The sequence below is a fragment of the Nelumbo lutea genome, chromosome 8 (assembly GCF_056320005.1).
Source record: "Nelumbo lutea isolate HS-2025 chromosome 8, American lotus-T2T, whole genome shotgun sequence".
NCBI lineage: Eukaryota > Viridiplantae > Streptophyta > Magnoliopsida > Proteales > Nelumbonaceae > Nelumbo > Nelumbo lutea.
This window is the reverse complement of record NC_142691.1, coordinates 3,799,697-3,823,540: the sequence shown is the minus strand read 5'-3', so window position 1 is coordinate 3,823,540 and position 23,844 is coordinate 3,799,697. Positions and strand designations below refer to the sequence as shown.

General features: G+C 38.1%; 2 protein-coding genes and 1 pseudogene across 10 annotated transcripts; 1 reads left to right on the top strand and 2 right to left on the bottom strand.

Moving 5' to 3' along the window:
- Nucleotides 1–2,304: 2,304 nt before the first annotated feature.
- LOC148842252 (17.1 kDa class II heat shock protein-like) lies at nt 2,305–3,253 on the bottom strand (annotated as a pseudogene).
- Nucleotides 3,254–9,529: 6,276 nt separating this feature from the next.
- On the top strand, nt 9,530–12,642 carry LOC148842251 (uncharacterized). 9 transcript variants are annotated; one of them, XM_088958827.1, is made up of 5 exons: nt 9,538–11,309; nt 11,407–11,613; nt 11,688–11,749; nt 11,892–11,993; nt 12,068–12,642. In XM_088958827.1, exon 1 carries the CDS (start codon nt 10,243–10,245, stop codon nt 11,239–11,241), a length of 999 nt encoding a protein of 332 aa, XP_088814953.1. In that variant the 5' UTR covers nt 9,538–10,242; the 3' UTR covers nt 11,242–11,309; nt 11,407–11,613; nt 11,688–11,749; nt 11,892–11,993; nt 12,068–12,642. The 9 variants fall into 9 exon arrangements, with proteins under 9 accessions (XP_088814948.1, XP_088814953.1, XP_088814950.1 ...); XM_088958824.1 differs by having other exon boundaries at nt 11,397–11,613; XM_088958822.1 differs by having other exon boundaries at nt 9,530–11,309; nt 11,397–11,613; nt 11,688–11,993.
- A 5,271-nt stretch (nt 12,643–17,913) lies between these two features.
- Nucleotides 17,914–20,642, bottom strand: LOC148842250 (phenylalanine ammonia-lyase 2-like). Its single transcript, XM_088957142.1, has one exon. It carries the CDS (start codon nt 20,536–20,538, stop codon nt 18,247–18,249), a length of 2,292 nt encoding a protein of 763 aa, XP_088813268.1. The 5' UTR covers nt 20,539–20,642; the 3' UTR covers nt 17,914–18,246.
- Between the last annotated feature and the right edge of the window lie 3,202 nt (nt 20,643–23,844).

The following is a 23,844-nucleotide window of genomic DNA, read 5'->3' as shown; positions in this document are numbered from 1 at the left end:
TCCCCTCACAAGATTGCCCCTCACCGTGTATTGGGAACATCTCCCAATGATAATATCAGAAATGATGATGTCATCATTGGGAGATATTCTCAATACACGGCAGGGATGTGCTGTGGGACGCTGTGGGGGGCAATCTTGTGAGGGGCTGATTTGGTCTCTAATTTGAGCAGGGCCAATCCAAGCCTGGATTGACCTGGCCTGTAATTTTAGGCGGGCTGGTCTCAGATATTTGCTCTTTGGGCTGAGCTTTCTTATTTTTCATGTAGGGGACATTTAATTCCAGTAGGAGACAGATTGGGTGCCTAATGGTAGGGCAATCATGGGTAATTTCAATTCCACCAAGTGACCAAAGACCGTTTCTATTAAGGCCAGTTAAGGTCGGATTTAGATAGGATCGACCCCCCAAACCCTGGAATTTGGAATTGGATCTGCCCAAGAACCTTTCGAGTAAGGTTTGGAATTTGGAATTAGAAACAACCATTTTTTTAACCACTAATAATACAATCGGAACATTTGTCACACATTAAATTAAATTGCAGATAAAGTATATGTTTGGTATAGTTTCCATTTATTAAATAGTCTTCATAACCGAGAAAAAGTATATGTTTGGTATAGTTTCCATTTATTAAATAGTCATCATAACCGAGAAAAAGTACTTGATAAATCGTTTATTGACAATTAAACACCTTCAAGTGCCATTAGCCATTACACCAGTGGAACAGTAAATAAATACTTAACTGTTGGGGGAAGCATTAAAAATGACGCTTCCTCCGACAATTGGCATTCACATAAATCATGACCAACTTTTATCAATACCTATGTGTACGAATCAGCCTGATGGGATAAATACTGATTTGATAATGCCATGGCACTGGTTATCAAATAAACGGAAGGCATACTAAACACTATAGTTTTTAAAACCGGACCGGAGCAGAAAACTGGGAACTAATTAAGTGACCAGTTTTGTTTTTCTTCAAAACCGGATTTTTGCCAAAAAATGTTGATTTAATCAACAAACCACTGACCCGGATGGTTGAACTGTTTGAATCGTTCAATTTTGACCATTGTTTTATCTTTTTGCATAACAGGCCAGACCCTGATTGGTTCATTGTCCGGATCAGTTTTAAAAACCTTTCTAAAGACCGCCAAAATGTATAGCAGTTTCCCCATTTACAATTTTTTTTTATCTTAAGATGGAGGCAATTATCTCTATTGTCTGTAAAACGCTCATTTGGGATCTGCTGCCCACACCAATGTGTATTGCGGGTTACACAATTAATCATAAAATGAGTATAGGTCCTAGCAAAATTGTTTTATCTGACTGGGAATCTGCATTTTCTGTAAATTTAAATGCTTGGATTTAGATTCATGGGGAGTAAAGATAGAGCAAATAAGCCAGCATCCGAAACCTCTAAATGTGATTGAATTTAAAACCAGTTCAAAGGGTTATTTGTTTCATCTTTCGCGTCGCCTTTTTCCATCACTATTCCATCAATGGCCGAAAGCTAAGAGTGATCAATGGTGGATTCTTCCCTGCACTCTAAAATGGAGCTTATATAATCTTGTGAGAGAAGGGTTTTACCATGGAAAGAAGGGTTTGCAGTTTATGAGAGAAGCAGACGATGCATTTTAATTTAAAACATCACCCAATTTGTTCGTTTACTTTTCTTTTTCCGAGAATAGAGCGTGGAACCTTATATGTGAAGGAAGCTCAGTAGAACTACAGAGAGCTACACACAAGACGGGGTAGTTCGAAATCATATTGCATTTCTGAATCAGACGAGGAAGAACCGTACCTAAAATAATATATTCTAATTTCTATGTGGAACGATTTTCTTTCTCATAAAAATTTCAGGGTTCATGTAGTTCACGGTCGCAATCGGAAGGGAATCAAAATCCACACGAATCCGAATTGGAATGATCTATTGTTCAGTTCGTGAAGTTGCTGGTTTTGATTATGAAAAAACTGAAACCCTATTTACCAATTTGCATTTTTTTTTCTTCATTTTCTGGTAATTTATTAACCCTGTAGTGGTCATGCATGGGCAATCCCATTCCTTCCAAATACCCTATTTCTCATTTTACATTTCTTTTTTCTTCATTTTCTGGTAAATAATTAAAACGTCTGTGCTCCCTTCAATGGTCATGCATAGGGAATCTCATTCCTTCCAACTTGAGCAACGAGAACGATTGAAGACACTGGGTCTAAATTCTAATGGGTTAGTTGCAGATTGGTACCCTGTTCAAATTCTTTGTTTCTCAGTAAATGGTTGACCTAGAAACTTTAATGGGAACTCAAAAAGATTTTACAGGAAAAAGAAAAACGAAATCTTGTTATAATAGGAGGTATAGATATTCAAAGAGCAACGCATAGATAGGAGTTGCCACCGTCGTGATCAGAGTCCGGTGACGGCAATTGAAACATACCTAACCCAGTTCAGCAACAACAAAACAACCAAAATCAAAATAGCATTCAAATCAAACACCAAACCCACACCTTAGGCCAACATTACATTCCGACGACTTCTTTCCCCTTCCCTTTGTTCTTCACTTAGGCGATCTTGACCTCAATGGTCTTAGGCTTCTTAGGCTCCGGCGGAGGCAGCTTTTCAACAGTGACAGTAAGCACGCCGTCCTGAGAGACAGCAGAAATGGCGTCGGTGTTGGCATTATCCGGGAGCACGAACTTCCTCATGAACTTTCCGACCCTCCTCTCCATCCTGATATACTTGGCTCCTTCTTTCTCCTCTTCCCTCCTGCGTTCCCCGCTGATGAGGAGCACATTATCGTCCTCGACCTGAACCTTGATGTCACCGGACTTAAGTCCGGGCATGTCGATGGTGAAGACATAAGAGTTGGGGTATTCCTTCACGTCCGCCGGAGTCGAAGCCATAGCCTTAGCGTCTCAAACATAAGTGCGTGTAGGAGCGTTAAGCGACTTCTCAACTTCGTCAGGGACGTCGAGCATGTGCTGGAGCATCGAAAGCAGAGGACTGTCGAAACCCATGACTCTCAAATCCATTTCCATTGATTCACGAGAGTGGAAACAAGTATCCGAGATTGAGAGATAATCGGAGATTTCGTCCGCTTTCTTTCCTTCGCTGCGATCGTTCGATGTTGGCGCTTTGAAGGGAGGAAAAAACGGAGGTACTCTTTTATAGGAGGCGAGTCGAAAGCGAAGTTGCTGGAGAGAGGAAGAGATAACATCTGATGAAAAAGGGAATCTTCTGGATTAGTGTGAGGTGTAAGTGTAGGAGATCTCCTTCTGCAGTTCTATTCTAGCATAATCGAGAAAATTACGGAAGGTTCTAACGACACATATGCTGCGACGTCGCATGCGATTCCCAAATGACTCAATGAGACACGGACGAATCAGTGCTGGAAATAAAATTTAGGCGGGCGTTTGTAAACAAATAAGTGTAAATGCAAATATATAGAATGTAAAATAGGTCAAATAAATTGTAAAGTTGAGTTAGTTTTATACGGATAAATTTTTTTCTTACCAAATAGATTTTTTGCTCTAATGGATATAAATATAAATTTCAATAAAATATGTATCTTTTATTTTATTAAAGTTCACTTCAATGTAAATTTATTTCTTTTTTATTGATGTATTTTTGGCTCAATTCCGTAAGAGTATAAATATAAATATGTATTATATAAATACATACAAAATAAAAGATTTTGTACTCTATAAATTTGTACTTGTACTTCTTCTAAACTGAGCCTTTATATTTTATTATGAATATAAATATGTATTGATCAGTCATTTGTTAATACATAAATTAATATTACTAAATATAGGCAAAAATAAATGACTTGAACCGGAATTTACACTCTATATGCTTCTCCAAAGGAGCCCGATCTCTTGCAATCAAAATCTCTCCGCACATAATCAGCCATACATTGGGAATATCTCCCGTAGATAAATGTTTTAAAGTTATGCACGGTTGGATTCAGCAGCCTTTAGGTGATTGCAAAGTATGAGTAGAGTTTTTATTGCTTGAGATCCCGTCAGCCGTCACATTAAAAAAGAAAAGAATTTAACCAAAATTTCTGGTGGAAAGGAACCGAGCTTTTTTATGAGTTATTTGATCTTTACTCTTAAAAAGTATGATTTGGTTCGGTTTAAATAGCTCGAATTGAGTTCGGTTCAAATCGATCTTTACTCGTGAGAAGTTTTCTATATAAAGCTTGACTCAAGCCAATCTGATCTTGAACATGAGTATCAGGGTTGAACCTAATTTAAGTTTATGTCTCTAGTTCGAATTGACCTCATTATATCATTTACATGAGAAATAAAAGAACATCGATAAATGCATTTACTTGAGTAAGTGTTTCTCAAGAAAAATTTATCCAAATAATTGCATTTACCTAGTTAAATAACTTACCAAAGAACGAATAAGGCCTTCATGTTTTTCTATTGAGTAAGCTTAAATAAATAGATATTCGATTTGACTTGGTTTAATTCAATTCAAATTTGTCCCTACTTTCACCCAATATTTAAAAAAGAAAAGCTCAACAACAAATCATTTTGCCTCCGGGTTTCAAGTTAGCAGTTCGTCCATATGGTTTGTGTAGCTTAGTCATGATGTTGTCACAAACATAATAACATATTTAAAATATAAAAAAAAAAATAGTTATCAACTCATGAACTGTTGTTCGGATCGAAATGATTCAACGGTTAGATTGATTGGTAGGGATGCCAACAGATTGGATCTAGATTGAGTCTAAATAGAATCAGTCCTAAACCGATTATTAATTGGAACAAAATCATAAGCCCAAAACTGTCCTGCTAATAATTAGGTCTACTGGTCCAAATCCGATTATACTAAAAACTATATTTATTTATTTAAATAATTACTTAAAATTTAAATTTTGATAATATAATCTAATAAAATGGTAGAAATCACCAAATTATTAACATGCTAACAAATCAAACATTTTTAATTAATATTATCTTTTTTATCTATCATAGAACCAAAATGATCGATTTGGTTGGTTTGGATCCATCAGATAGATCCAACCCATTGGAAGCCCTATTGATTGGACCAACAATTTGTTTATTAAAATTGTGCTTGGTATTGGTGTTGTTTATACTAAAAACATGGTAACTACTTACACTTAGAAACATAAAATTTAGAGTTTCATGAACACAAGTGGCAATGGTACTGCATTTAATACTAAAAGAGGAATTTTTCATATGAATATAAACTTATTTTATCAAAAAATTGTATTGACATCCTCCAGCCTTGCGGAAATGTGGGCTGCCCTTGAAGCCCACAAACTAGTGTTGCAATTCCAAAGCAGCGCCATCGTTATACAAGGAGATTCCTTGTTCGTTATTGGCATCCTCCAGCGTGTCTGGAAGATCTTTTGGAAGGGAAAAACTTTAGCTGTTTGGTCAACAGTCTATGCTGTTGAAAGAATTTCAGTGAGTGCCACGTCATTATGAGAATGGGTAAATTATTAATTATATATTAATTTTTTTTTATTAAAAACCAAATCATGGGAGTGAATAGATGAATTGCACACAATGTGCCCAGCCCAGAAAGTAAGGAGGAGTGTTTCCGTCTGGTCCAAAGGACCCCATCGAGGATATCCTACTCATACCCACCAAGAACTGGTTGGCAAGCAAAGGAGATAAAGGATAGGGCTTCTGCTCGTTTAGAAGAGTTCCCTTGCAGGGGCGGAGCTAGGATTTTTTTATTGAGGGGGCCAGTAAATATGGATAGAAGGGCCAAAATACAATTTAAATAACAACCACAAGGATTTTTTTTTATTTTTTTTTGGGGGGGGGGGGGGGAGGGTTCCCCTCTACCACTCTTGATTTGCCCCTATTCCCTTGGGAGTTTAATTTTGGGTCTCATTCACTTTTCGATTAGTACTTATTTGGGCAAACCCATTTACCCATGTTTTGTTGTTTTCCGGGTAAATAAAGCAATGACCATTTTAGCCATAAAAAATCATTATTAAAAGGGATATTCTTATCTCATTCAAGTACTAGCAACTTTCCCCTAATGTGGGAAAATTATTTACACACCTAGAGATGGGTGCCAATTACCTACGTGATATCAAGAAAAATAAACTTTACTTGGTCCCCACATAAATCTGAAAAAAAAAAAACATAGGATTCTTGGTTAATAGGAACCAAAATCCCATTGACCAAAAAGAAAAAAGAATGCCCTCTTATTGTTTTTCTTGATGCAGCAGCTCATGCTCTGCCCCACTGGTTCTAGGCTTTGTTTGTTTGCTTTGTTCTGTTAAAAACAAAACACAACAAAAAAAAAAAAAACAATTGTATTGACAAATCCCAAACGTTTTAGGTAGAAGCAGCAATGATACCAACATAACCTAATCAACGTTTTTTTTATTTTCATTTTGGCAAGAAAATAGACTTTAAAAGGTGAACAATCCCTCAGCCGGCTGAACGAATCAAGTTCAACCATCTACGTCAACAACGTTTTGGAAAAGCTTACAGATGGTGAGAGCTTCAAAAGCTATGTCCTTTCTTCTTTCCCCTCTACTTGGCAATCCAGTGATATAAATAATAAATTGTCAAATTAGTTTCTTTTTTCACACAAAAGGGAGAAAAGTGCCATACAGGGTAAAAAAAAAGAAAGGTTATTGTAGTCGAAGAAAAACCCCTCAAAGCTGAATCCATCTTATGTGTTGATGTTATTGTCTAAATAAAAAACCAAAAAGATAGTTTGACAGAGTATTTATATTTGGAATTTTTTTTATTGTGCTCTTTTATAAAGATTAGATTTAACTCAATGACTAAATTCAAATATTTAAATATTTAAACAACTATCCTTTGAAAAGTAGTAGTACTATATGATATTATTAAAATATTCTAATTTAACTTTTATGGTCTACACATGAAGCCAAGGCAAACATTCATGTTATATATCTATACTATATATAAAAGTATGAATGTAGTGTGAAATTTTTTGGGACTAAACTTATCATTTATTTCTTTGTTTAAGAAAGGGTATAAAAACCATTTTATTATAGCATTAATGGCTACTATAATGGCCATACTTGTATATTTAATCCATCTCTAATTGTAAATGTTCAAAATATAAATTCAATTATTACTTTCCACTTTATTTAATCCCCTCTCATTATGTCTTATACTCAACTGTATTAACTCCCACTTTATCTTATTAAATCCTATATTTAAGTTATTTTTCACCAATAAATTGTACTAATTAGATCTATGTCATTTTTTAACAATATAAACTCATATATTTTAAAACTAGCTAAAAATAAAAACATTCTTTATCTAAGTGATGGCTAAGCAATTCAACCATTCAAATCAAATTGATAAATTTATGAAGTCATAGTTAAGTAATAAAATTTTTAAAATAGAAATAAATATAAAAAAATAAACTTTATTATAATTTTATTAATCAAATTAAAAAATAACTGTAATAAAAAGAATTAATTTTATTGATAATGAAAATGAAATACATACTTTATAACTGACCAAAAATGAAATTATTTTACTATTTGATAAAGATCAATAGTTCAACTTTTGCAAAAGAACATTCAGACACATGTACAATATTAATTAATTATTATATTAAACAAAAAGTAAGTGTGGCATATTGAAATTATTTTTACACAAAAATATAAACAAATACAAAAAAAATTGAATACACCTATAATTCTATATTTACACTACTATTAAAAATATAAATAAGATTATGTAACTTTTTGACTAAAATACTCATTTTTAAAATTAGTCTTTATTTAATTGTGAAGTTTAAATTGTAAATTGAACTAATACTTTTTACCTCATTCAATTCCCTCTATTTAAATCTTACATTTTTTATAAGTGAACAAAAAACACCAAAAAATAAAATATTATAAAAAGAAGAATCTAACCAAGTGACTTGCCAATGACACTTGAAACTTCACAACTCGATCTGATTATCACATATTGAGATGAGATGTTTATATAATCATATTTGGATTTTGTAATATGCATCTGATTAATAATAAAAAACAAAAAAATATATAAAAACAAAAAATAAAAATGCATATTTATAAAAAAATTTGAATACATTATTACTATCGTTATCATCACCTAGAATTACCACGTGGAAAGCACATACACACTTACTAGTTAAATAGAAAAGAACCATGTGATGGGCTAATGTCAAAAAAGGGTGTTGATGTTACATTTAGCTTTTTAACTGAATTGGTTGTGGATAAATTTAAATAGTTTTTTTAATTTCTTAGTTTTAAAATTGAAAAAAAAAAACAAAATCTTAAAGAGAGTGGAAACAAATAGCAATATGAGAAGTCTAATATAAACAACTGTGTTTTAGAATATAGTATAGATAATAAAGGTAATTAGATATAGATAGATGAGGACATAGAAGTAGGTGGATTAGGTAGAATCATTATTGAACTAAATTGAGGCTTCTCAATTTACTAAATTAAATTTGTTAAAAACTAGCTTGTGAAGGAATAGGGCTAATTCTGAAGAGCTAAACTAGTAACAAAACTTTAGAGAGAGTAAGAAAAAGGAAAATAATTTGGTTGTAAAAATTCGAATTAAATAAGTGATAGGGCCATAGAAAAAGGAAAATTAAATTTTACTATGTAAAAATAAAAATACGAAATACATAACACTTAAATACGAGCTTTGCTTTATTACAAAACTATAGATCAAATTCCTTAATTTGGGCAGTTAAACACTTAGGCTGTGTTTGATTGCAACGCAAATAAATTTGTACCGATGTAAAACTATAATAGTGCAAATGATTTTTAATGTAAATTCTAACCTATTTTTATTTTAAATTTTATTTTATTTTGTTTAATTGCAGTAAAAATGAAATAAATTAAGACATGAAGCAAAATGAAATTAAATGAGAATTTGTATTTTTTTTCATTTGCACTTCCATGCGTTTGTACTAATGCACATCAAATTGCACCAAACACAGCATTAAGCTACATACTTCATAGTGAGGTCTCAAATTTATCTGATACAATAATACCCCATTTCTTTTTCCCAGGCCTAACCAAGAAATTACATGCTTAACGATTTCATGGACCACTGTTATGTAGGAAACTTCCCTACATAACCCTACCAACACGCAAGGGCCCACCCAGGCCCAAAATGAAACTGCCTTAGCATTTAGCAAGCTCAGAGCCTCAGACTAAATTGGCTTGGGCCGGGCTTCATGGATCTATGTTGGTTCACCTACCAGCATTATTAGTACGATATATATAGGACCATTGGATTGGCATAACTTTTGTTGAAAGAACCCAAGGACGGCGGTAGTGACGCGGCACGAGCTATACCAACCAAATAATCGTGATTGGTGGTCATTGGACCGTGCCGGTAAGCCCACTTGTCCTCCCGTTGTCGTAGTGGGGAGCGGCGAACGGACGCCCACCGCCGGCGGTATCTGCCTACGTCTACCGATCGCGAAACCCTAAAATGATGTCTAGTCTAATCACTATCTGACACGTATCGTAGTCACTAAATTCCAAACCTTATCACTTCCGCCCTCCGTTTTATATTTTGTGTTGTCGAATCTGGTTGCTACGAACTCCTCCGCTTTTCGCCAAGCCTCTCCCACCCTCCTTACTCCCCCCCCCCCCCCCCCAGGATCTCTAAATTGATCCACTGTAAATAAATTTTGTTTTTAGTTTCTATTTTCTGATGAATGAATCCCTAGATATCCCCTCAAGATCTGCTCTCTCCGGCGGATTTTTTCCGGTCGGTGATTGGAGATGGATGGGATGAGGAATCAATCCAAATCTTGGGCGAGGAACATCGTTGGATCAGATTTTCTTTGCAAGAAATGTTCGATCCATTTGTGGTAACGGATGTTCGATCGAAAACCTGGTTTAGAAAAAGGAAAAGAAAAATCAAATTTGTAAGCCCAATCCACTGTATTATAATTGTACTGAATCTGTAGGTTCGATCCAAATCTTTGGTCATTGTACAGTATATTAATTTCCCTTAAGGCCTTAACCGTAGGTTTTTTTTTTTTTTTTTGCCGACTTTTTCCTCAATTTGTACAGTTGGGTTTAGATTTTAAGTGAAACAGAATAGAAGAGGGGAAGGTTGAAAAGGAGGGGAATTGATTCAATGTTTTAACTTTTGAGTTCACTTTTGTATCTCTCTACTGATACCCGAAAGTGGCGAAGACGAATTTGAGCACCGCCGAGGAACATTCGGCACCGGAAGTCAATCTTCCGGCAGATATCGATTGGCATATGCTAGACAAATCCAAGTTCTTCTTCCTGGGGGCGGCCCTCTTCTCCGGTGTTTCTTCCACGATTTACCCTGTTGTAGTCCTCAAGACTCGGCAACAGGTATCACAAACTCATGTCTCCTGCATGAAAACAGCGTATTCGATCCTACGTCACGAGGGTTTCCGAGGTCTGTACAGAGGCTTCGGCACATCTCTAATGGGAACAATCCCGGCTCGGGCGCTCTACATGACAGCGCTCGAAGTCACCAAGAGCAACGTTGGAACTGCCACAATCCGGTTGGGGCTCCCGGAGCCAACGGCCGCAGCGATTGCCAACGCTGCTGCAGGCCTTAGTGCAGCCATGGCATCACAGCTCGTTTGGACCCCGATCGACGTCGTGAGCCAAAGACTCATGGTTCAGGGCAACAGAAGCAGCAATCCCAGTAACCCCAATATGTCACCTTGCAGGTACCACGGCGGAATTGATGCATTTCGAAAAATTCTGAGGACTGATGGACTGCGAGGACTGTACAGGGGATTTGGGATATCCATATTAACCTACGCACCGTCAAATGCTGCCTGGTGGGCGTCGTATTCTGTTGCTCAGAGACTCCTTTGGGGTGGAATTAGTTGCTATTTCTATAAAAAAGAAGAGGAGAGCAGAAAGAATATGGGCAGCAGCGGTGGCAGTGGCTGCATCTTCCGGCCGGATTCCAAGACAGTGGTGGCAGTTCAGGGGGTGAGTGCAGCCATGGCGGGCGGCGTTTCGGCTATAATTACAATGCCACTGGATACCATCAAGACCAGACTGCAGGTATTGGATGGAGAGGAGAACGGTTGTCGCCGGCCCCTGACAATTGGACAGACAGTAAGGAATTTGGTTAGGGAAGGTGGGTGGACCGCCTGTTACAGGGGAGTAGGCCCGAGGTGGGCTTCCATGTCCGTGTCTGCAACCACCATGATCACTACTTACGAATTCCTGAAACGACTCTCTGCCAAGAATCAAGAGAACTTGACGTGATCCCACGTGGATTCTGTTAGCTTTCCTGTGTAGCCTGGAGATGATTGTTGAAAATAAAGCGAATGCAGGTTTTTAATAAATCGATGTCTTCTAATCTTCTCTATTTTTGTTTATTTCATTTTCTCAGTTTTATATATGTAAACAATTGTCTATAGACTCTTGTAGGCATTAGAAGGAAAAGAAAGAAAACATGGGGAGCGGTGGTTTAATAAGATACAGTGGCCACTGGCCAGAAGGGGGATATAAAGTTCCAGAATACCAGAATATCGTTAAGGTAGTGTGGTTCATTCGTGTTATGAAATGGAGATTCCTGGTATTCATGCCTCGTAGAAACTGTGTCGCCCCAGACTCATCGAACTATTATTAAGCTTGGTTAGTTTACTATAGTATCGGCTTTTAAATTTTCTTCGTATTGTCAAAGTGCCAACTGGCTCAATTGATTCTAGGTATCGAGTCCGGATTCAGTGGACCCTTTGGTTCAAGGGGCGCGTGAACCTTCCAATAAGAGGTGTGCACGTCGTCCAATTCGAGGATTGCTACTCCGTATACTTAACGGGCCTGTAATGTTGTTAGCCCGGTTAAACTGGTTAGATAAAAACAAACTCGAGCCCTATTTTTACACCTCATTCGTTTGAATTCTCTTTCGGCAGTTTCATTTTCACCAGAGTCCTAGCTCAAGAGCAAGAGGGTGGAGTGCAACGATTTCAACGTCTGATGGCATGGAGTCGACCCATGACAAGAATCAACCGGCGGTAAGCATCCATTCTCCTCATTTTCCTTCCAAACCTGATTTTTCTCTCCAATCTTATATTCTTCCTTTCTACAGACCACCGACGACGATTTCTCTGTTTCTTTGAGATCTAAGGCCATGAAATCAACCAGAGACAAGTGTAAGCCAGCAGTTGGGCTGGGGTGTTTATCACCTGCTATCCAACATCACGAGCTTTGACCCAATTGCATCATCGTTTGGATCGATCTACGTGATGGACAACCCACTCACAGCCACACCCAATATAAATTCAACCCTCATTGGGCGTGCCCAGGGGCTCTATGCCATGTCTTCACAACAGAACAAGTTCAGCCTTCTGATGACTCTCATCTATGCGTTTGTCAGCTGACCATACAACGGTAGTTCCTTCAGCATGGTGGGTCAGAACCCAATCTTGAATGAAGTAAGAGATGCCAATCGTCGGAGGCACGGGAGTTTCCCAGATTGCATGTGGGTATTGCTTGGCAAAGACACACTCCATGGTAGTATTTGATGCAGTAATCAGATAATAATGCGACCCTAATACATTAATTAATGGAGTTCTTATTTTTGTATTCACATTTTATTTGGATCCTCCAGCCTTCTATGAGATTTTCTTTTATGAATAAATAAAGAGTTTACTTATGAAGTAACTTAGATGGTTTCTCTCTCTCTCTCTGAATCAGGAAACAACAATATAGCTCCAATTTCCAACTGTGTGTTAAGCTGTTCTTGCGATTCTAATTCAAAGTTCCAACATACAAATTGCACTAGGACAGGAGTGGAAGTCTTGTGAGTTGTGAAGATGCCAGAATCAAATGACCCACATATTGGGAAGAACAAGGTCTGATTTATGGGTCTTCACGCTGTGGTAGATTGATCAAAAGCTTGAAATGTTTAGTCTATCTATCAAACAAGTATTCCCATCCAAAATAGCTTGTTCTCTCCATATTTTTATCAAACCTTTTATCTTGGTGTTAAGGAAATACAGTTGAGACAAAAATTGTTAGATTTTCAATGTTAGAACTTATAACAATTAGGACTGACTAGTACAGCCGGTTTACACTTGTTGCGGGTTGATTTCATACAGTCGGAGCTCGGTGAAACAGAGAAATCGCCATTAGTGGTGGTCTGTAGGAAAGAAAGATATCAGATTGGAGAGGAATAACAATTTTGGAAGGAAAATGATGAGGATGGATGCTTAAACGCCGGCTGAAATCGCTGCCAGTGGCCTCTTGCTCTTGAGCTAGGGCTTGGGTGAAAATGAAATAGGGAAAGAGAATTCAAACGAATGAAGGGGAAAGATAGGGGGCTCGGGTTTTATTTTTACCTAACCGGTTGAACCGGACTGACAACTTTAACAGATTCATTACATTAACGGAATAACAATCCGCAAATAGGGCGACATGCATGCTTCCTATTGGAGGGTTCACGCGCCCCATAAACCCACTGAATCCGGATTCATAGGTCTCTCGCTGGTTGCAGCGGAGAGACTTGGGAATAATTCCTGCCTTCACACCTGGATTGAGAGGGGTTGTGGGTATATTTATACGCTGCCATCATTAGCAGCTCTCCATAGTCCATACAAACTAGAAAGGGAAAGGGTTTTGGATTTTTAGTAAGAGGATAGAAGAGTGACATTTGTATAGAAAAAATATGCAGGGTTGTTTTTAAGAAAAAAGAAAATATTTAAAAGACCTTCAACATTTTCAACCTTCCAATTTCCAAAGAGCCAAGAGACAAATGAACTAAAATTTTATCAAGTCATTTTTTTCAAGTCCATTCAGTGCCAACAAACACCACCTAATAGTGAATGGCTCTTCAATCAACCATAACAATTAAGTGTCCCTTTGAACAATACAGGGAGCATTGCGGCAATCAAGTAGTAAATGTAGATAGAAGAACCAAAAACAGAACAAAAGGGACTAGGGTACAAGTATAAGAATTAAGAAATGATTTAACCGTTCATAAGGAACCATATTATTGGTTGAGTTGGGTTTCCCTGGATTGGATGTATAATAGTAGTCGGTCATGGATATCACTGCAGTGGGGACTGAAGTTTGATCTTCCAAGACATAGGCGAGAGAAGTTCAAACTTCAGAACAGAGGAGAGAACATTAGATGAGACTGAGAGCACCATAAACATTAGCTGTGCTAATAACAATGTTTCTGTGGATTAATCATCACTTGAATAAGAGTGGCTCAGTTGGTGGGATCTCCGCTTGTTGTAGATGAGACTTGACTCTGGATCAAATCTCTCAGAAAAACAGAGCTTGAACAAAAGGAAGAAACGGTGGGCTTTTTCAACAGGAAGTTTATGAAACCATGTTCTCAATATCTCTTCCAACAACAATTTCATATACTTTTTTTTTCTACATTACATTATACACTTTGTTTTTTTTTTTTTTTTTTTTTTTTAGAGAGAGACATACAGTCAGACACAGATTCTTATCCCGTATCCACATGTAGTCCCCACTATCGCTCTTTTTCCTGACTTTTTTTTTTTTTTGACTCTGTCGAGGGTAAGAGACCTGATAGAAGATCATTCTCACCGGGGACCACTCACCACCCCATATGAGATGACGAATTGATTCTACACAATTTGCAACCAATATTTGAGGCTTTTAGTGTTTTGGCATTTGTTTACAGTTTAAAATACTATGGGAGTATCTGGTATATTGGTGTTATGTTGTTTTTAAGTATTGAGTTGATTGATAATTTTATATAAATTTGTGAAAGAGATTTTTTCTATTTTGTATTATTTTTACCTAAAATATTAAATTTACACCCCCTATATTTCTAATAAAGGAGTATCCGACTCTTCATACACATTGCCCAACACCCATTAGTGTTAGAAGATTACAAAATGTGGCTTTGATGAGAAAGTATTTTTCTAAATATGGTCTCTATTTTTAATATTTTGGTCAAGTTTGCATTTTCATTATAGTCTCCTTTTTTCATATCAATAGATTATATGATCATTACTCACACAGTCAAGGCATCTTGCTAGATCATTAAAAAAAAATGAAAAGTCGTTGTATTTTGCGGTGTTTGATTAATTGGAGGACTTCCACAAGGCAAAAAATAATTTTTTTTTTATTTTATAAATTAGGGAGTTACCAAACGAACATTATAAAAATGGCATGATGAATGATTCAGATCATTTGGAATAACTATGTCACCTTATCTATATTCATCATATATTGGTCCCAAAACTGGAATCTGAACACTTCAGAAGTGCCTTGGGCTTATGAATGAAATAGGGTTTACCCCTCCAGCCAGCAATGATCACTACCCTTAATTGTTAGTGACTTGGTGGTTTACCTATGACAAACGTTTTGGTTGGGTTAATGGTGTTGGTTTACCACCAACACAAACCCAACCCTAACATATGGCCCTCAGGCCATGTTCAACCCAAGATGAAAGCCATATTTGTCAACCCAAACCCAACTAAACCTACAAAGGCTAAAATAATTCAGAATGCTGTGGGTTGCACCTTTCCAGGCTTGAATAGGCTTGGTTTGGTATGGATCGGGAGTACTTTGATACAGAAAAGACATGATGCCTAAAAAATTTACAACTAACCAACCTATATCATAAATGTAGTAACCATGGTTTTCTAAATGTTATTGACTTAGACGGTTGGACCATTTGGCCCGAAGATCATTCAAGTAACCAGTTCCGTTTTACTCCAAATCTGGTCGTAGGTCAAAAACCGTTAAATCAGTTAACGATCTGTTGATTTAGGCTATTGATCTGTTCAATGGTTTTTGGCCGTTTTTTTATTTTTATCAAAATGAATTATTGATTCAAACCGAATGGTCAAACCATTGACCTAGAAACCGGTGGACAGAACAATTCCGTTTTCATATCATTTTTTAAAACCATGGTAATAACCAATCAGCTGGTATTCATGATTCATAAGGGATTTTGATTGATTAAAGTTGTTCCAGTATCATACCTTTCCCGTACCATAAATGGATATAATTAGAAGAAAAAAACATATATAAAAAAGATACACATGTATATGTAGGAAGAATGATATATTTGTATGTATATACGGTCTGACTTCTTAGTGGCAGATGAGGTGATTTTCTTCCCCTCCTTTCTGAGCTTCATCTTCTATGGTGTCACAAAATAACAGTAACTAGGAAATAAGAATAAAATTGCCTTCGAAGGACCTTGTCAAGTTGTCATCTATTAAAGAAAAAAAAAAAAGATTAGAGCAGGTGGATTGGAACCTTCCACTTCAGGGATACATAGGGATTTTTCTTTTTTTTTTTTGGTAAATAAGGATAATGGGGATAGGGTATACTCTGCATGGGTGTTAATACATGGGATACCCCAATGATAAAGTCTGTGTATACCTACCATTCGTTTGCAGCAGTACCCCAAATGATGACGTCTTCATCTTTTATCAATATCATGCACACAACGGATGCAAAATGTGGTGTGGTCATATCAAATTAAATGCCTTTTGCATCAAAAGTAAAATCATTTATACGGGTAAAACCAATAAGCAAAAGAAAATAGAAATTATTAATTTTTATGATTATTATTTAATATAATTAATTATTATAATGAGAAAAAATATACCGTCCTGTATAATTTGGTTGACAAATTTGGGTTTTTGCATCAGTTTGGATTCAGGTCAAGCTCCATGTCTAGGGTTGATCTTCTATTGGTCCTTGAACCAACCAAACCCATCTATTTTATAACCTCTGATTTATTAGGGAGAGTTAAAATGGATTCAAAAAGATTTGAGAGGAAATGAGAGAGGGAAGAATTGGAGAGAGTGTGTGTATATGTGTTTTAAGAATGATTTTATCAGAGAGAACAATGATGGATTCAATCCAAGGGAGTTCACTTTGGCACATATTTGATATTTCTGAGTGGTTCCTTATACTGACCCATGAGATGATTTCACATCAAAGGGTGGTTCATATCTGAGTAAGAAAGAAACTTGACTGTGAACAGAACCCTCTCTCAAAGTAGGTGAAATATCTTCTCCAACCTTGATGGAGGACTTTGTTAAGTTATTCTCAGATTGAGAAAGAAACAGAGTGCCTTGATTTTTATTTCGAGGATGATAATGAGCGCATTGCCAAAATGTTCCTTATGATGTGGTGCATTGAAAAACGATGATGAGGTTATATACTTCGGTTTATTGGAAGCTAGGAAGTATATAACCAAGGTTTCCTGTAGAGAATAATGGGCAGGAAATCTGGTTTGGGAAGTATAGCCCTTTAACAGTTATGTTCTTTTTGTTTTTCTTTTGATAATGGTTTAGAAGGCTGAAGAGGTTGCCATAATGCATTGATTGTTCATCATAGATGCAAGCATTATATGCTAGTCTATGAGCTATTTGATTTGCTATTCTATTTAACATACCGTATATATATTAGCTGAAAAGATTTCAATAGTTCAAAAGTTTGTGGCAGAGCATCTAAACTTACCACGTGTCATCCACATATATTTTGTAAGAGATATCAATGCTGTTTGGAAATGTTTGTACTCTTCTTGTTGTTTGGTGTCCCTTGTTCATTGCTGCTGTTTCAATGTTTTGTAGCACGGCTTGCAATTTGCACTTGGCCTAATATTTGAACAGGGTTTGCTTCAATTTGTTTGAATAGTTCTGTTTCTTGGTAAAGGGTTTAGGGAGAGATAAGTAGGGGGTGAGGAAAGATTTTAAGGGGGAGGGAGAGAGAGAGAGAGAGAAGTGGAGAGAGAACAGAGAATGGGGCAGTAATGACTTTAATTAGATCCCCAATAGACGGATCGAATTGAGATCAACCTGGAATCTGGAAGGAAGATCCCTGACCTGTTTGCTAGGTGACAAGACTATTTAAGAAATCCAGGCTCCATGTTTGGACTTTAGAGACAGAAAAAGTAAATAACAGATGAGCTAAAAACTGAAGTAGAGATGCCATTAACAAAGAAGTGAATAGTTGAAATATTAACAAGTAAAAGCAATTTCAAGAGGTGAGAAGTGAACACTGTTCAATGAAATTTTAACAAGGAGTTTTAGTAGTACATAGTAGGTGTTCATGTCTAAACACAGAGCATTGATATTTGCACCCATGAAGCTTCAACTTCCAATCCAAAGCGTCTCTAAAATCTAAATTGCAGAAATAAAAAAAAAAAAAAAGGTATTTCGATACCATCATTTCCTTGAGAAGGGATTTTTCATACAGAAGTAACAGAACCTCAACCAAAGAAGGAGCTGCGGTATAGCAAAGGGAACCAAATTTCACTGCTCAGAGATTCCAAAAGCCTCTCCCACTTGTAGCAGAGGGAGACCGCACTTTCTCGAACCAACCCCAATATTCGGGATTACAGTGTGCCGGCGATGACACCATGGGCCTGGGCGTAAAGGGTCCGGCCGAACCTCTCCAGAATGCCAAACACTTGATTAATATCTCCCCCAACTTCCCTTCATTGATCGCCTCATAAACCTTCTCTATGTGCTCTCCAGGACTCACCTTCTTCGCACCACTCAGAAGCTCGGTTCCCACTTCTGTCCTCACGAACCTGTATATCGGATAAGTCCTACATTTCTTAATTCTGTTGGGTATCGGGAAATCACCATTATCGAACCTCTCCCTGGCCTTGGCTATCTCCTCGCCTAATCTCGCCTTGAGTTCCTCCTGAAAGACTGATATCTGTTTAAATATGGAGTACCCGCTTTCAGTACTCTTTTCTTCTGTTTCAGGAGATTGATTGAGCGCCTTCTCCACGAGGACCTCCCGCAATTGGAGGAGTAGAGCGTAGGATGGATTGGTGGGATCGTCGAGGTAGGAGAACACAGGCTGGTGTTCAATAACCTGCAAGAGCTCCTTCTCGCAGAAACGGGTTTCGAGCAATGATCCGTCCTGAGTTGTGTATAGGGTCTTCCTCACAACTTGGTTGAGGATGTGTTTTACTACCTCCCTCATGTTATCCTCCAAATGTCGGAGATCAATCGCTTGGCAAAGTGCCACCATGTATGTTGCAGACATGAGCTTTAAGATTTCTACCGCTTCCGCACTCTTCCTGGCAGAGATCAAACCGAGCGAGTTCACGTCCTGGTTATGTTGTTCAGCGCTTTGAACATGAGTGGTGACTGGGTTTGCCAGGTATTGAAGCTCCGAGCAATATGCCGCCATGGCGATCTCCGCACCTTTGAACCCGTAGTCCAGGCTCGGGTTGGGCCCGCCGCTCAGATTAGAAGGCAATCCGTTGTTGTAGTAATCACAGACGAGCTCGGAGAATTGAGCAAACATGAGCTTCCCGATCGCTGCGATGGCAATTCGGAGGTTATCCATCGAGACCCCAATTGGAGTTCCTTGGAAATTACCCCCGTGCAGAGCAATGTCACGAGCGACGTCGATCAATGGGTTGTCGTTAACAGAGTTGATTTCTCTCTCGATCGAGTGAGTGGCCATGCGGATCACTTCAATTTGTGGCCCGAGCCATTGCGGAGATGTTCTGAGCGCGTAGCGATCCTGCTTCGGCTTTGTTAGCGGGTCCTTCTCGTGACGGATCCTCGCTTCTTTCATGTCGCTCTCCTCCAGAAGGAACTCCATGATCGCGGCAGATTCGATCTGGCCGGGATGGTGCTTCAGCTCATGGGTCAGCGGGTCGGTATATTCTGGCTTCCCGTGCATGGCTTCACAGAACAAGGCCGAGAGGATTTCCGCAAGCAGAGCCAGGATGTTGGCATCGAAACAAACTGTGGCAGCCACAGCAGAGCCAATTGCAGTTCCATTGACGAGAGCTAGACCTTCCTTGGCCTGCAGCTCGAAATGAGCAGAAATCCCAGCTCGCTCCAGTGCCTCTTTGGACGTAATTTCTTCGCCTTCCAGGGTGATTACTTTGGAGTTATGCCGGCCAGTTAGCAGGCCCGCAATGTAAGATAAGGGAACTAGATCGCCAGACGCAGTGATGGTCCCTCTCAGAGGCAACTTAGGAATCAAGTTTTTGTTCATGAGCTTGGACATGGCTTCCAGTATCTCCCACCTTATACCAGAGTAGCCTTGCATCAGTGTGTTTGTTCGAACAAGCATAGCCGCTTTGGCATAACTGGCGGGAAGACTCTCTTTTCCGATCACACCGGCGTTGAGGAACCGAATGAGCTCAGTCTGGAGATCGGTAGTCTTGTTGGTGCGCCGATGGGAGGTAGCACCAAAACCAGTGGTGACGCCATACGTATCCGTTCCACGAGCAATGTTCTCGGCAACCCAATTGGCACTTTTTGCCACACGGTCCCGGGTCACAGCCTCGTCGAGAGTAACAGTCACGCTAGACCGACGAGCAACCGCGGCCACCTGAGCGACGGTGAGATTGGTACCCTGGAGGTTAACCTTCTGGGACTGCTGGAACTGTGACACCATGCGACGTACTTCGTCATAGTGGGTGCACTGTAGAGCCTCGGCGGCCTTTTTCCAGTGTGGTGGATTGGAAACATTAGAATCGCCCGCTACGAAGATGGGATTCCTTCCACCTTTTGGAATGGGCAGGGTGGGAGGACGACAGTGATCGATGGGATGGTGGATTTCATTCGTCGCCATTGCCGGAATTTAATTGGAAATATTGGAAGGAAACTGGAGAGGATGGGGTGGCACCGCGCGTGGCAGGCAGATGCTCTCTGGATACTAATCGCAGAACACTAAAATAGAATGAATAAATGAATGTGTTGTGGTTAGTGTTCGTAGGGAATATATATATATATATATATATATATATATATATATATATATATATATATATGGAACTTATACATAGATAGGTAATGAACCAAGAGAGTGAAGGCGGAGGCGGAGGTGGCTGCGTCAATGGTCAAGTCTATACAAAAAGGTGGGACTGTGTGGCTCTCTTCGTTCATGATTGGTGACCGTTGACTCCAAGGTCTCCAACAATTGAGTCCTGCTCTTGCATGGAATCAGAGTGGGAAATTTAGTGTTTACCTTCTTCGTCGAGACCCCCTAAGGAGCAAATCCGGTCACAATCACCCCTACCTTTTTGGCTTTGATTAGATATTTATATACAGTACCCCTCTCCATCGATGTGAGCATTAGAGGGGATGGATCTACGAGTTCATTCAGCGTCTGATGATGATCTATCCCAGATCTGGCCATTTCCGGGTGCCTTTGCACCTGTTCATGGGCCGTGTCGGGCCGGGTTCGTGGCGGGTTTTCCTTCTTTATTAACAGAAAATGTGCAGCTCAATTCCGACCCCAAGGGTTTGGTTTTATATATATACAAAATGTTTTATTTTCAGTATACTTTTATAAATTAATATTATAATAATTTAATAAATTAATAAAATAATTTATATTTCTTAATAGTAAAATGATATTTATTAATAATTTAAGATATATATATATTATGTATAACGTAAATACTTTTTATTATATATAATAGTATCGGGCCTGGGTCAGGTTATTTAAGAAAGCCCGAGCCCAACCCAAAAAATGACCAGGACTGGTATTTAAAGTCCAAGCCCAAAAAATAATGCATCGGGCCATCAAGCTACCTGGCCCATGAACAAGTCTACATCAAGTGAGAAGATTAAAACAAACACTATTTAAACCATTCTATAATTTAACAATCCATAACCAAAGAACAAGGCGGGCGTGGGTAAGGACTAGGTCTCACTGGCTAGAAACTGAATAAAAGAGTATTATGGGTAAGTATAATTAGGTTAAAATCAAATACTTGAACCAAAAAATTTTGGTTTGGTTTTTGGGGTTTTTGGTTAATCCAGTTTTTGAATAATTCATTTTCAATTTCATTTTTTAGAATTAGAAAATTGATTAATCAAATAAGTCAAATTAACCAAACTTTGGTATATAATATGTAACATATAATGTATAATATATTTATATTATTTGTGTATTAATATATAATATATTGAAATTTGCTTTTTTAATTATATTATAATATATATAGTATATAATTTATATAATATAGTATATTTATAATTTGGTTTTGGTTCGATTTTACTTTTTTAGTTTAGTTTTAAAAATTTTGCTTTATTAGGCTAAAAAACAAACCAAATAAACAAATTGATTGGAAGAAAAAACAAGATATGTAGTGTTGTCAATGGGTTGGATCTAGGCTAGGACCAATAAGAAATACTGAGGACCCAAAACCAAACCAAACCCAATAGGGTCTATAAGTTTCAGACCCAGAACCAAATCGATTGATTCTCAGGATAATTGACTCTAACCCAACAGATCCGATTATAATAAATAAATTAATATGTTTAATACATATTTTATATATATATATATATATATATATATATATATATATATATATATGTGCATGTATTATATGAATATAACTCAGTTCGGGATTGGATGAAACCAATAATAATTGGGACACTATTAAAACCCAAAACTGATCCATCGTTCTTGTTCCTGGAACCAAAACCAGCCCAGTCGGGTCGACCCGACCCATTGACAGCCCTAAAGATATGCCCATATGAGAGTTCAGAGATGTTCCATGTGGGATTCGATCGTCTCCCCTACCACCAGCAGGCAGCAGGAGACCTTACCAACCCGCTGGTTGGCGAGGTTTTGCACAGGAGGTCTTATCACATCCCTTCTTCGGAAATTGGGAGTTTAGACCGGCACCCAATGTATGAGGTAAGCCTGGCTATAACTCTGTTAAGGCTGTAACTAGAATCGGTATCAGAGTATCAGACTACAAATCCCAATACGCAGGTGCTCAAGTTGAATAAGAATTAGGTGTCAGTATCACTCTGCAGTCTGGAGTCTGCACCCACAGACCCTTCGGGCTTCGTTCACTGCCATAGCTCGTGTCGTTAAGTTATTCAAAAGGCAAACACCCAAATCATATAATAGCATTCTCATGGAAGTAAGGTGACAGTATTGTGTGAGCATCAGTCATCTACTGAATGTGTTTGGTACACGACGGCTTCTACAGATTGCCAACAAATTACCAAAGACTACCATCCTCCTAAGAAAACTCGTGGTGTTCCTCGATTATTGCAATAGCCATTCGAGATCCACATCCACCACCATTAGCCATTGACAATCTTGATGCAGGAAGGCTCGGTTTCAGATACAGAAAAAAAAATTATTTTAGTGTTTAGGCTTTCATTCGGGCATCATTCAAATAGATAAGATTATAAGCAAAAGAAGACATATCATGACGCACTGCTGAATAAGAAATTTAAAGTGATGAACCACAAGGGCCAAGGCCCATTCTCCACATTGAGATATGGAAGTCACTTCTCTTCCCAGTATAATGCGTTGTCACCGTCATCATAATCATAACCTAAAGCCGTAACGGTGCACCCCAACCCAATTCTCAATATTGGGATATAGAGACACAGCCCATTAATGCTTATGATAAATAGAAGATGAGTTGTCACACTTCCGCCAAAATTTGTGCATCATTGCCATCATAGAACATTGGGATAGACTATCTCTTCCCTTCCAAATCTTTAACGACCAAAAATAATGGACACCAATACTTGTCAAATATTCCTAGCGTTTCTTGCATCCCCTGGTGTGGATACTTGTCCCAACACTCCCAACGCCCTCCTCAACCAACGTAAAACATCACAATATCACCATCTACAGAACAGGTCTCTGGGGCAGGCCAGCAGAACAGAACGCCAACACTACAGGTAAAGCACAAGCTTGTTCCATTCCACCTGTACCCTTCATGCCACCTCTGATGCTTTATAAAATGATGCCGACCTGAGAAATGGCATTTCTGTAAGTCTGCCTGACCTGAAAATACTTGGTAGTATTTCCTGTCAGACCATGTGGCAATGAGGAAAACTAAAAGAATTTCAACTAAATTTAAATTTCTCTAGCAACAAAAATGAGCTTATGATA